The 14697-nt window shown below is 44.5% G+C and overlaps 1 protein-coding gene across 2 annotated transcripts in view; it reads left to right on the top strand.

Moving 5' to 3' along the window:
- Nucleotides 1-5421, top strand: part of SEMA3F (semaphorin 3F) — a 209646-nt gene extending 204225 nt beyond the window's left edge. For both annotated transcript variants that reach the window (XM_060240061.1, XM_060240060.1), the window contains 3 exons: nucleotides 28-95; nucleotides 1843-1976; nucleotides 3091-5421. In XM_060240061.1, coding sequence (XP_060096044.1) covers nucleotides 28-95; nucleotides 1843-1976; nucleotides 3091-3525 — 637 coding nt within the window. In that variant the 3' untranslated portion in view covers nucleotides 3526-5421. The remainder of the gene's footprint in view (nucleotides 1-27; nucleotides 96-1842; nucleotides 1977-3090) is intronic.
- Nucleotides 5422-14697: the final 9276 nt, after the last annotated feature.

Raw genomic sequence — 14697 nt, 5'->3', positions numbered from 1 at the left:
TCCAAACTTTTTTTTTTCTCACCACAGGCGGAGCAGACGTCAGGATGTCCGGCATGGCAACCCTATCCGTCAGTGCAGGGGCTTCAATGCCAATGGTGAGTGCCTCACCTCCAGCATAGAAAACAGAAAATGATATTGCTCCTTGACCACAGAACTGAAGATCTTGATGAGCAACTAGATCTGCTTCTCCTAGCCCCATGTCTGCAAATTGGTTCTAGGACTGCATTTCCTCTCATTGTGGCTTTATTGAAAGATCAAATGGAAGCCAAGAGAGGGTTGGATACTTTGATTAATAAATACACCAAAGATGAGTTGTCTTCTGCATTTCCACACATGAAGAAATTTGCATATTCAGCAAAATGTCAATTGTCAAGAGCCTTGGCTTCCTTTTGGACATAAAATTTCAAGTTTCTAGATGTCACAATTGTGTAGCTATATTAAGAAAACTTTTTTCTTTTCTCTACCTTATGACATCTTGTTGTGTCCTCCTGATGCCCTTCATGTTTCTTCCTGTAACCAACATCACTATTTGCCAACAATACAAGTTGCTTAAAAAACAAATTATCTGGAATAGTAAACATAGCACCATATTTAAAATCAGTTTCCAAAGATTTAGTTATTTATCCTTTGTGCACAGTTTGGATTGTTTGGGACAGTACGGATAGCCATGGATGTAATGGGAAGTGGGCTGTGTGCCTGGGATAAACAGGGCAAGGAGATGGAAAGAGGATGGATGAATGCAAGCAATCAAGGAGCATGAATGAAGCATTAGGACCCATCCAGTCAAGCATTTTTGTATCTTTCAATGCATTTAGTTCTTTTACAATCCCAAACATTTCTGGAACGTCAGAAAAAATTAATCCAATTTAACCCATGCACACATACACACTCCTATATGTTTGTTTGTGTGCCTGCATGTATGCAAAAATCTGCCCCCCCAGTAGTCAGATTGAGTTTCTGTTAATAAAAATTAGCAGATATTTAGCAAAGTTTCAACAAGCTATTTTAGACAGATTTTAGTCCAGTAGCACTGATAGGATTTTCAGGGCATACATTTTTTAGTGTCAAATCCCCTTTTTTCACATATCTGATGAAGCTTTGATTCTTGAAACTTTATATCCTGAAGATAGAGTTCCCATTCCCCTACCCGTGGCAGGGGTTCCCCTGATTTCAGGGCCTCCAACCCACTTGCACAGAGATGACCGGTGGGGGAAGCCCCACCCCCGAAGATCTCCATCATTGTGCGACGTTCCCAATGTGAAGACATCACCTAGCAGTGACATCATCATGCTGGGCATGTCGCATGCAGGACACTCTAGCATTTGGATAAAAAACTCTATGATGTCATAGTTTTTATCCAATACTAGAATCCCACACGCAATGTGCCCAGTGTGATGATGTCACTTCTGTGCACATGAAAAAAGTCTCCTGCCAGCAGCCAGGTAAGACCTGACAAGCCTACTTGAAGATCTTGTTGGTCTCTAGCATGCTACTGGGGTTGACCCACATGGCTACCCTTTGACTTTATCTCTTTAACGAAGTACACGTTTTTCAGTAAGAACATTATTCAATGGACACAAGCGGTGGCAGATTGTTTTCCAGTGCCGCTATGTATACTTTTGTAAAGCAGATTATACAAAAACCCAGTGACTGGGAAGCACCCTAAGAACATATATGCTGAAGGATGGGTTGATAGATCATCCCATTGTGGGAGATGGCTGGATAAATTTGGCAGTGATAGCAAAGGAGTAGGCGCTGCTAGGAATATATTGCTCAATAAGTGTTGAACATCCCTGTAAGACATTTTAATTTGGTGTCCATATGCTCTCTTCCCGCCTACAGCCAGCAAGAACACAGTAGAAGCTGTCCAGTATGGGGTGGAGGGAAGCACAGCCTTCCTGGAGTGCCAGCCACGCTCTCCTCAGGCCTCCATCAAATGGCTGCTCCAGAAGGACAACAGTGACCGAAGGAAAGAGGTGTGAGCAGCACACAGACAGGGCTGGGATTCCCTGTGTGGAGTTTGGAGAGAGGGGAGAGAAGGCCACAGGAAAGTTACAGTGGTTGGTAACACCTTAAGAAGAAAAGAGTAATAAATCTCCTACTCCAATGATGCAGATTTTGTTATTAAAAAAAATTATGTAGTTTTTTTCTGCCCCCTGCAAAGTTTATCTACTTTGAACCTGGCAACAGTACACTGGCAGGAAATAAGGAAAAGCCCTCAAGGCTGGATTTTAAGGCTTCAGGGAACTGTGCACTTCCTGAGCTAGCACACACAAAACATGGCCCAGGAAAAGCTCAGGTGTCATGAAAACACAGGAACTGAGCAGCCCAAGAAAGAATCAGAGCCAGTTTGGTGTAGTGGTTAAGTGTGCAGACTCTTATCTTGGAGAACCGGGTTTGATTCCCCACTCCTCCACTTGCACCTGCTGGAATGACCTTGGGTTAGCCATAGCTCTGGCAGAAGTTGTCCTTGAAAGGACAGCTGCTGGGAGAGCCCTCTTAGCCCTACACACCTCACAGGGTATCTGTTGTGGGGGGAGAAGATATAGGAAATTGTAAGCCACTCTGTCTCTGACTCAGAGAGAAGGGCAGGGTATAAATCTGCAGTCGTCTTCTTTTTTGTCAAGGCCCTCACAGAGGAGGGGCTAATCAGATAAAATTTCAGGGCCCTGGTCACCTGGCCAGTGATGGTGGGCGTGGAGCTCAGCAAGTCTTGTTTTTATGATGCAGATATGTTAATGTACATATTAACCATTTGGGTCTGGGGGAAAGAGGGCAGAATAAAATTTTATCGGGCGGGGGGCGGGGGAGACAGGGCCTGTAGTGGCTCTCAGCATCCCTGCCAAATCAGCTGACCTAAATCATAATCATATATCAGATCCTGAGGCTGCATCAGTTCGCCAGAATGGCTACTATTCAGGACAGAGACTTAATGGGTGGAGCCTAGGAATAACAGGAAACAGCAAGAGGGAACAGAGGAGCAAGGTGGGTGAGGGCCAGAAGAGTCACTGACAGTGAGTGTGCTCCGTTTCATCTCACATGTCTAATGTCTTCACTGTGGTAATTGTGCCTCTCTGGCCTTTCTTCTAGCTGCGCACTGAAGGACGGGTGCTGAGGACAGATCAGGGGCTGCTATTGCGGTCCTTGCAGCTCTCAGATGGAGGCCTGTATTCCTGCACAGCCACTGAAAACAACTTCAAGCACACAGTGGCCAAAGTGCAGCTACATGTATTGAGTAGTGAAACCATCCATGCTGTGCTTTTCCAGTCAGAAGCTCCTGTTCCTTCCGCGGCAGCCATGCGAGCTGGCCTGCCAGGCACCTTCAGCTCCCACTACCATGATCTGGTGCAGCTGCTTACCCAGCCTGAGATGGGACTCATCAACCAGTACTGCCAGGGCTACTGGCGGCACGTGGCCTCCAGCCACAAGGAGACTCTGGCTGGCCTCAAAGCCAAGGAGTTGCATGACCAGAAGAAGCCGCGGAATCGCCGGAACCACCAACCAGATACAGATCAGCATACATGAAACAGACCAAGGGACTTTGTAATGACAGTGCTTTATTTCCCCCCATTTTAATATTAAAATATCTATAAATATATATATATATATAAATATATATATATATATCTACACAAACATGCCGTGCTCCCCCTCAAGACAGTATTTATTTGTAGGTTGTACATAATCTTTGGGCGATGCAGCGAGGAGCTTGGAGGCGTCCTCTCTGGCAGCTTGCTCTTCCTTCCCCCTTTTTATCTTCAGTACTGTAAAAAAAAAAAAAACCCTCTTGTGGGGGGATTAAGGAGAAGGGGACATCTTTTACACGCCAGCCCAAAGCACACATGGGAAAGGGGAGGGGCAGGGATAGCCAGAGAAACTAATAATAAGGCCTGTGCCTTGCTAGCTTTGTGGAACAAAACCTTCTTTCATGGAACCTGTGACTCCTGAATGGCTGATTAGAAGCCTTCCAGCCTAAGTCATCATGCGTAAACTGGGATTTTTGTGCTACCATCATTGAAAGCGTTCCTACTTGGTAAAAATAAAGGCTGCTGTGACACACCAAGCAGATTGAAGATTAGAGCCCTGTGAGACACAGGGAGTCTCATACCCCTGCCAGCACTCCCACCAGAGGCACTCATGAACTCCTGCTATGCCTACAAAAACTTTAACATCTTTTCATTTCCTCCATACATTTCTCTGGTTCAAAGGAGTCTATGAGGGGACTATCCAGTGTCAAGTTAATGGGGGGCTACACTATGTAATGAGCTGGACGAATTTAAGGGAGAAGGAAATATCATGGATATGCACATATCATCTATGGTGCTCCTACACTGGAGCAAGCGAATACCACCAGTAGGAAGTTGAAGAGCAGTGTTGTGGTTGTTAATGATTCAGTCTTTGCAGCATGGGTAGCATGCTTCTACAAGAAGTGCATTCTTCGAAAGTCTCTATATAAGGGTAGTAGATGAACCATGACAATAGATAAGACCCAAGGGTGGCTGTATGTATCATTTTGTGAATATGACTATGATCCTAGGAACCCAGCTTTGCTAGGCCACTTTGCCTGATGGCTCAGGGCCCATGTGTGAGGGCCTCATCCAAATGTGTTATGCCAGGGAGATGTAATGTACATATTAACCAAAGCTACTCTCCCATAGTGCATGCACCAGAAACTTTCGAGGTCAAAGATGGCATGGGAATTGAACGGGTTTAGATATCAGCTGGATAGCCATCAGAACACTTGGCTTCTCTGCTGGCCTATGGATGACGCAGTGCCTCAGTTTCCTTACCTGGTTATTTATTATAATTTATATTAATTTGCTCACTGCAATTGTAGATCTTCAATCCATTAGCACCAAACTATGCAGTACAAGCCTAGGAAAGATGGGTCAGTCAGGTCTCAAATATCTGTATGCCTCTGTAAAGGATCTTATGGCATTTTCATCACTGTTCAGTACCCCCCCCCCACACACACACACTCCATTTTTCATTGTGGTAAGAAAGGACAGCACATTGCTATGCCACACAACATTAAAATCAAGAATACAATAACATTGTTTGGGTGTGGTGTAGGGTTTATGAATCCCATTGTACAGGTAAGAATTTGCTCAACAGATGTTCTTGAAATTAATTTCTTTTGGAAAATGCAGAAGGAATTATGGTTCATGTCTGTGTTTTGGAACAGTGTAAGAGGATAAGTGTCAGCGCTGAAGCATGGAAAAGCCTTCACAGAAAGTGGGATTTATTTGCATGCTTACTTGTGTGCATGGACTCTAGCAAGCTTGGGCAACTCATGAAAAGTATTTTGTATACAATGCAAAGAAGTAGAATATGGTAAAGGATATAACCAGGCTTTATGTAAGCCAGGCTTGTCAAGGTGGATGACAGGTATGTAGGAAATAAAGAACAGAGTGCTTCTGAGTTTGTCCACTGTGCATGTTCTTTACTCCTGGGTAACCACAGCAAATGCAGACACCTGGGAGTATGAAGGAGGGTTTCCAAGTCAAAAAGAAAACCAAGACAGGTTTAATCAAGCTCCAGATATAGTAGTCCCTTGAATACACCACCCCATCCCTTGGTCTGTGTTTTCCTTCCACTTTCTGCTATAGCAAAACATTTGGTTCCCTTTTTCTCTTCAGCTTTTCCTTCAAGCTGGTTTCACTGGTATGGGCATGACTTCTACATTTTCCTCCAAATTCTTGCCCAATTTCCAGTTTGGAATACTTCACATGGCTTCTATTTGTGAAGTTACTGTGATTTACTGTTGTTGAACATCTCCCATTGCAGTGGCCTGTGAATTGCTTGACTGGGGTTCCTTTAACATTGCTGGTAACAAAAAAACAACAACAACTTGGGATTGTGATTACAAAGACAGTGTGTACAAAGACCACACCATCAAACTACCTTATACATGTAGCCTAGATGAGCAAGGGTGAAAACTAGGCTATTTCTTGTTCCTTGCTGCCTATTGTCTGCACTGCGAGGGACAGTCTCAGTACAGAAAAAGTCTGCTCTGTGTCCTTTGGTCTCTGGAACCAAACATTGTTTGGTTAACCACGTTTATAAGTTGTGGGTCCAACCTGTTCACTATCATTCTTGCTTGTAGGCTCCCTTCCTTTGCCAGTTTGGGTGATGCGTGTGTACTTTCTATTGTAAATAGCTGTAAATCAAAATGTAACAAAACCAGGGAACTGGAGCATCTGACAGGTAGCTCCTTGTGACAAAATCAAGCGCAGAGTCACTTCGCGCCTGTACTGTGAAATTCCTGTGGATAGAACAAGCTAATAAACACTGGCTTTGTTTTTGAAAACTTGAGACTCTTTCACCTTGATTCCAACTCTTCAAAAATGCCCCTTCATTAGGACTGGGGCTTTCTTGCATTCCTTTAGTTCATTTGAAGATTTCAACCCATTCTCTGGATTACTCAGAATAGTTCTCTAAATTAGACTTACAAATGTTTGTGATTAAAATACTATCACACCTTCTTCCTTGTACAATCTTGTCAACAATTTGGATTTTTAGGCACTTTTCTGATCCCACTCTTATAGTGCAGGGGTGGCCAATGGTAGCTCTCCAGATGTTTTTTGCCTACAACTCCCATCAGCCCCAGCCATGCTTTAGGCAAAAAACATCTGGAGAGCTACCGTTGGCCACCCCTGTTATAGTGCATTAAATTTAGTTGGTGTGATATAGTTGTTTGAATGTCAGACATGCCAGGGAATCCTGGTGTTGAATTCCCATTTGAGCCATGAATCTCATTCAGTGGGCCAGTCATTCTTTAGTGCCTCATACTGGCCACATAGGGCTGCCAACCTCCAGGTGTGGACTGGAATTCTCCCAGGATTACAGCAGATTTCCAGACTACAGAGATCAATTTCACTGGGGAAAACAGCTGCTTCAGAGGATGGACTCTAACCTCTAATGGCATATCCCTGCTGAACTCCCTCCCTTTCCCTAACTTTGCCCTGTCCAGGATCCCTCCAAATTCCCACAAGTTTCTCAACCCATACTTGGCATCTCTACACATGACATTATTTGTGGAACCAGGCTGGGGTTAGAGAGAATACCACGAAGGGCTGACATTTCTGTCCTGTTAGCAGAGTTGGAAAAGCAGTGCATTCACACTACACTAAATAATGTGTTTTGCAACAGGATTTTTACTATGTAGGAACAGCAAAAATCCAGTTGCAAAACACATTAGTGTCAGGGGCAACCCTAGGGTGTCTGGCACACTGAGCACCTCCCACCCCCACAGGTAAAGCTGGAGGGAGGGGAAGGCACGTGGCAGCGCAGAGAGGCTGTATGCCCTTGCTCGCTGTCATTCCACCTTGCGGAACTGGGGAGGAACGGTGGCTCAGTGGTAGAGCATCTGCTTGGGAAGCAGAAGGTCCCAGGTTCAATCCCTGGCATCTCCAAAAAAGGGTCCAGGCAAATAGGTGTGAAAAACCTCAGCTTGAGACCCTGGAGAGCCACTGCCAGTCTGAGAAGACAATACTGACTTTGATGGACCAAAGGTCTGATTCAGTATAAGGCAGCTTCATATGTTCATATGTTCAACTGGAGCAACAGCAGTCAGGCAGCACACAGCCTCTCTCTGCTTTGCCACACTGGCAAGCATGCCCTCCCCCCCCTTCAGATTTGCCCGTGGGAGCGGTGAAAGGGGACAGGCACTGTGGAGGAAACTGAGCGGTGCACGGCCTCTTCCCAGCTACCAGGGGCCTCTCCTTCCAGGTAGTATCAATTGCTCTGGAGGCAGGCGGGGAAGGCCCAATCCAGTGCCCTCTGGCCCTTGCCCTAGGTAGCCACCTAGAGCTGGCTAGTGGACAGGGCTGCCTCTGTTTAGTGCAGTGTGAATGCACCCAGTGTTCTGACACAGTTAGCCAGAAAGGTTCTTCTACAGACAGAAGACACTCCTTTGTCCTTAGAGCATTAGAACTACTCTGAACTTTGGTTTGTGGTAAAGGGGAATAAGCTTTAGACAACTCAAGAGTTAGTGGGAAACTGTAATTTTTTAAGGGAAGAAATCTAGAAATCCTATAAAATAACTATTATCCAGGGAGCACTATTAAGATCTTGTGCTATTGCTAAAGTATACTGAAAAAAGTACCTCTTGCTGAAAAGTACTAGAAACCTCTGAAAAGAAGCTACAACTCTCTCTTGTATGTATGTATAAGTTTCAGTTCTATACATGGGAAAAGGTTTTACCTCAAGAGTTTCTAATCCTTGACTTCTCTGATACATACATACATATACTTATTTCCCTGCCAGTGAAATAAAATCTTTATTCTGTTTTGAAAGTTACTCTGCCCCAGGTGCAATTTAAAAAGGGTTTAAAAACAAGGCAGCTCCTGAATTTCCGTCAGGTTCCTCAGCTGGGTCAGAAGCCTGAACAAATATCTGTATCAGGGTGGGACAGTTTGGTTGCTTAAGTCAAAGAAAAAGAATACACACTACTTGATGGTGACTCAGTCACTGAGGGAAACGAAAAGCTTTTGGCAGAAAAATCTGCCTGTGAATTGGGGAGTGACTGGGGTCTATCATAACAACATATGATAGCTCCCTCTAGAGTTCAAATAGAATAAACATGCCCTGTTCATTCACATTAATAAAATTGCTCACATGCTGTTGCTTCTCCAACATGTAGAGTTGCCAGCTCTGGGTTGGGAAATACCTGGAGATTTTAGGGGTGGAGCCTGGGGAGGGGGGGGGGACCTCAGCGGGATACATGGCCATAGAATCTACCGTCCAAAGCACCCATTTTCTCCAGTGGAACTGTTCTCAATTGCCTGGAAAGAGGGCTGACAACTCTGAGTTGGGAAATACCTGGATATTTAAGGATGGAGCCTGAAGAGGCTGGGGTTTGGATAGGGTTGCCAAGTCCAATTCAAGAAATATCTGGGGACTTTGGGGGTGGAGCCAGGAGCAAGGGTGTAACAAGAATGATTGGACACCAAAGGGAGTTCTGGCAGTCATATTTAAATGGACTGTGTGCCTTTTAAATGCCTTCCTTCTGTTTGGAAATAATGAAGGATAGGGGCACCTTATTTTGGGGCTCGTAGAATTGGACCTCTAGGCCTAATCTTTTTGAAAATTGGGGAATGTTTTGAGGAGAGGCTCCAGATGCTATGCTGAAAATGTGGTGCCTCTATCTCAAAAAACAGCCCACCCAGAGCTCCAGATACCCACAGATCAATTCTCCATTATTCCTTATGAGAATTGGTCTCCACAGGGTATAATAGAGTGCCCAGCAGACATTTCTCTCCCCCCACCCTGGTTTCTGATGACCCTGAAGCAGGAGGAGGGCCTCTAAACTGGGGGATCCCCTGCCCCTACCTGGGGATTGGCAACCCTAGATTTGTGGAGGGGAGGGGCTTCAGCTGGGTTTTAATGTCATACAATCCAACTTCCAAAGTGGCCATTTTCTGCAGGTGAACCAATCCTCTGTCACCTGGAGATCAATTGTAACAGCGAGAGGCCTCCAGCCACCACCTGGAGGTTAGGCAACCAAAGTGAGACAGGGATAGGAATGGCAGGGATCCAAAGCTGCACTTCCATGTATATATCTGCATCAAACTGTCTAAAAGCTATCGTAACTCACAACCACTGTAATTACAAAATTTATAGCTTTAACATATCAAAATACACTTATGTAAAAGGAAACATAGCTTTTAGAAGCATGCTTGAGATGGATATATACACGGAATTGCTGCTTCAGATCCCCACCACCACCTGGAGACTGGCAACCCTATCTGGAAATCATTTGCAATTCTGACAGATCTCCAGGCCCCACCAGGAGGATGGCCAACCTACCAGCATGGTCATGGCTAACTGGGACCTTGCACTGCTGTCGAATTCTGCACAGGTTTAGGCTCCCAGGCTGAGATGGCCTTGGTTAAGGAAAAAGCACTGGGGAAGAGGGGTTGACACCCAGAGCTGATATAGCAATATAAAATAAGGTTGCCAGGTCTGGGTTGGAAAATACCTGGAGACTTTGGGGATGGATCTGGGAGAGGGCAAGGCTTGGGGAGGGTTGGGACCTTACATGGTACATTGCCAGAGTCCACTCTTCAAAGCAGCCATGTTCTCCAGGGGAGCTGATCTCTGTCAACCGGAGATCAGTTGTAAAAGGAAGAGATCTCTAGGCCCCACCTGGAGGCTGGCAACCCTATAACCTTAAACTCAATTTAAAACTTAAAATCAAGTTGTATCTCCTTATATACTGATAGATTAAGGTGGGTAGCTTTGTTAGTCTGCAGTAGCAGAACTAAAGTTGCGTGGAGTAGCACCACAGAGACCAACAAAGTTTTTCAGAATATAAGCTTTTATAAATCAAAGCTCTCTTCATCAGATACCAGAGATATTCCTATGCAGATTCTGCTGTACAACTTCTGCTGTGTACACACACACAGATACACATGGTCTTTTGTGTGGCCTGTGGGGAAAAGAAATATCCCAGGCAATTTACAGTCACAGAAAAGTTAAAATAAATAAAGCAAAGGGGTTTTTTTCATCTTCATTGTGTCAGAGTGCCTTCTGGTATTGTGAAGCTCCAGTTAATCTAGTTCTAGCTTCTTCCTACAAGAGGGAGCTAGCTACAGCAACTAAGACCTAGTGTTGGCAGCTGTGACATTGCATGCCTGCAGTTGGTTATCCCTTAGTTTACAGGCCCATCAGTCCCTTTTTTATGAAGCAACCAGGTAAATGATTTCCTGCTCTTTCTGGTTTATGAGGAGTCAGGTCAGGAAGGAGGGGAGGGGGCAGGTGTTGGATTTCTGAGGCCTGGCAGTGCCCTCCTTGCCCTGTTATCCACAGACAAAGGCTCCTTGTTCTATAGTGGTTTCATAAAGAGAGAGAACTCTGCCTCTCTAGGGGAGTGCTGAGGCAGCCGGTTAAGCAAACACACAGAGAAACAGAAATCAGGGTCATGGTCTCATTTCCTTTCCTGCCCTCCCCTGGCAGGGTCTGGGCTGGGGAAGGGGATGTGATGTGTGTGTTAAAGCAAGGACGCCCTCATGTTCTGCACTGCTGGCCCAGGGCATGTTCTTCCTCTGTCAATTTTCAAGCAGTCTCTGGACCTCATGATCTCTGTAGCTGCAGTAATTTTTATTGGGACCCTAATCATTCTAAACACAGATATGATCACAAACCTTTTCAAAAAAAAGGAATACTGAGATTTGTTTCCACAAAGGGCTTACAATGCCCAGGAAGCTCCTGGACTTAGAAAATGCCAGTTTCAAATAACTTCTCGCAAACTATAAACTCACCATAAGTTGGTGGGGACATATGGAAAATAATGAATTCTAATTGCTTTCAGACTCAATAATGTGTGTCCTTGTACTCTCTGTTGTCAAAAGACTTATCTGAGAGATGAGATTCGCCTCAAAAGCTCTCAGTTGAGGGGCTTGATAAGAACGTATAAAAATAAACTCGCAAGCAGGAAAGTGTTTTAGCCATCTTGAATTGCAGCTTCTGTCATGGAGTTTTATTGAACAGAGGATCTATGCAGCCAGAAAATAGCAGGTGAAACTTTTCTTGACATGGAGATGAAGTGTGTGTGGATGTGGGGGCAGGGATCATGAACAGACTTGTGCTTCTCTTGTGCTGTGGTGGCTGCTGCTGAAGTGACTTTTTAAAAAATCTGCCAATCAGGTCTCCAGTGGTCAATCAGAAGCCTTGCTGGTCAAAGCCTCACCTTGCCCTGCCCACTTTCTAAAAACACTTGGCAGGTGTCAGGGAAGGTGTATGGCAGGCACTGGGCATCCCCAGGTTCCAAGGTGGGAGCCCTGATTTATACTTCCCCCTGTTCTCAGGACACGTTTGGTTGTGATAGATATTTTTTAAAATGTCTTAAATTATATGGAAACATAAAGTGCAGGAATAATGTTAATTTACGACTTTTTGTGAGGGAGTTGTAGAATAATGAATGCACCTTTAGAATCTTTATTTTGAGCTAGCTGGAGCTGTACTGGTCCTTCTACAAGGTCTTCTGCAAAAGGAACATTTGTAGTGATTGTTCCCCCTCTGGTGGCAGAATATCACATTATTGCTTGAAGGGTAGAGAAAATACTTCTCTTTACCACCAGGCCAGGCATCTGTCCCTACATTGGAGAGGGCAAGATTCCAGACAAATCTTTCACTTTCTTGAAGTCGGAGTGTACAAATGCAAATTAACTCAGAAGTCCTTGTTTCTATCATTTACTATGCTTTTCTGGAGAATGCTCAATCTGACATAATGAAGAGCTCTATCTACCTTTACCTGAGATTTCCTACTAAAACAGGAATCAGAATTAGGTGTTCTATTCCATTTAACAGGTGCCAATCCATTTTTCAGCAGCTGTTCTCAGTTAGACAGATGCCAGATCCTGCTGAGGTAATACTTTGGCTGTACCCACTGGCTGGGAAGCACAGTAGTGCAAGCTGGAAAAAAGGAACAGAGGAGGAGGCTCAGTTTTTCATTCCCCAGCACAGGATGGAAAAGGAAAATGCTAACCTGGGATAGGGTGGGGTATAAATTAAATAAATTAACTAACAACAACAACCAGGTTATATGTGAGATGTAAGAGATAAGGAAGTGAGACAGAACTCTCAACCCAGTATCTGAAATGGCTCTTGATAGCTTTTATTTCATATAAAGGCATCTGTGCCTTTCCTACAAGCAAATCTATCATCCCAGATGCTATGAGTTCAGATAGGTAAAAACAGGCTAAAATAAATATTTGGGAGTGGATATGCAGGACTTGACTGCACTCATTTGTCATGAACTCATTGTACAACCAGTGGACTAGTCATTTTCTGTCATTCCCATCTCCCCATTTGCAAATCTTAAACTAACTTATAGAATGCCTTTTACCTTGTAAATAAAAAGGCTGTATGAAAGGAAAGATCCCCTGTGCAAGCACCAGCCATTTTCGACTTTTACACTCCCCCCCCCCCCAGCAAACTGGGTACTCGTTTTACCGACTTTGGAAGGATGGAAGGCTGAATCAACCTTGGGCAGGCCACCTGAATCTAGCTTCCACCAGAATCGAACTCAGGTCATGAGCAGAGAGTTCAGACCACAGTACTGCAAGTTCTGCTGCTTTACCACTCTGTGCCACAGGGCGGCTATAAATTAGCTTCCCTATCTAATTCAGATTGTACCCCTTGTATTCCATGCCTTGTCCAGGTGATTTGATATATGACAAACTTCTTCATGTTGGGCTATTGTTCTCCTTCACACTGAGATAAAAACTATTCACAGGGTGAGTCTGGTGAATAAAGGTCTTCTTCAACCTTGCCACTGGCTGCTTTCCTCCAAACAGCATTGAGGGAGACATGTACCTTGGCTGTAGGGAATGCTTTATAATATGCTTTATTTATTTATTTTATTCCATTTGTATCCCACCCTCCTCGCCCAAGTGGGCTCAGGGCAGCTCACATAGACATGCATGTGCAAGAGTAAATACAGTGATACTTTAAAACCAATGTTGTTTCCTCCAGGTTGAAATTAGATGGAAACTGATTAGTTTAGCATGTTGGGGGATTTGATGGGCTTAATCTCAAGGCTTTAAAATGCTGAGCAAGGCATGTCAGTAAAAGAGAGGCCCCCTGAGTGCATTATGCCTGGCTCTTGCTCACCTGCCTTTGTTTCACATCGGGCACCACTGAACATTGGATTCCCAGTGGTGGCACATTACCCTAAGTTAGAACGTGGCTGGTACTGGAAAGGGGAAGGAGTGCCATCTGATCCTCAAACATCTCAAGGGAGCAAGATCAAGGAGGTGCTCACTGCCTGAGGGACAAAACAGAAGCAGTCAGGGTCTCCCTGGGGTCTCCCTTTGCTTGCTGAGCAACAACTACAACAAAAGCTGGAGTAACAATGGGGACAGGTGCTAGTGCTGAGGCAAAACGTTCCCGTGAACTGGACAAGAAGCTGAAGGAAGATGCAGAGGATGCCAGGACTGTCAAGCTATTGCTTCTTGGTGAGCCCCCCAGCATCACACCCAGGTTGTCACTATGCTGCTATTCTGTGCCTGGCATCCCCTATAGCACATACTTAGCCTTCTGTTGTGAATGGGGAATATTTGACTGAGGGTAAAGATATATGTTAAATCATGGCTGAAACAGAGAAAGTCTTTAGTGTGATGGTGGCCCAGAAAGACCAAGTGGAGCCTGCCCAGATTTATAGCCGTTGTTGTTGGACAAGCTTCCTGGAAAGCAGCTTCTGCTCTAGTCTTCTGACAGGGAAGAAATATGCACGCATATGAGACAATAGAAAGAGGGATTTCTAGCTGTATCAGTAAAGATCTTGATGCCTGGGACTAGAGTTAAAGGTGCTTCATGTCGGGTATTCATGTCTGGATTCTTATATTGTTTTTCTTAAACAGAGGTACTGTGCATTTTAGACCCCTTTCTTCTTCTACTCGTTTAAGCTGATATTTTTGCTGGATACTGTAATTCATATTTCCAGCAGTTCTAACAGTAGATTACTTACTCTGCTACTTTTTATAATTAGATTTACAGAGCTGGAAGGTAGGAGGGATACCTGATGCAAATTCAATATAGTTACGTAACCACTGAACAGGAAGCCTGCCTCCTTTCTTTAGTGCTTATCTTGGTTTTGAACTGAAGGTCTCTTGCATCCTTGGCACAGTTCAGCTAGAAAACCTACCTATGGCTAGCAGCTGTCTGCTAAGTAGCTGCCTGCTTAGAGTTACA

This window comes from Heteronotia binoei, chromosome 5 (assembly GCF_032191835.1).
Source record: "Heteronotia binoei isolate CCM8104 ecotype False Entrance Well chromosome 5, APGP_CSIRO_Hbin_v1, whole genome shotgun sequence".
Lineage (NCBI taxonomy): Eukaryota > Metazoa > Chordata > Lepidosauria > Squamata > Gekkonidae > Heteronotia > Heteronotia binoei.
Note: the sequence above shows the minus strand (reverse complement) of the source record. Positions and strands in the feature narration are given on the sequence as shown.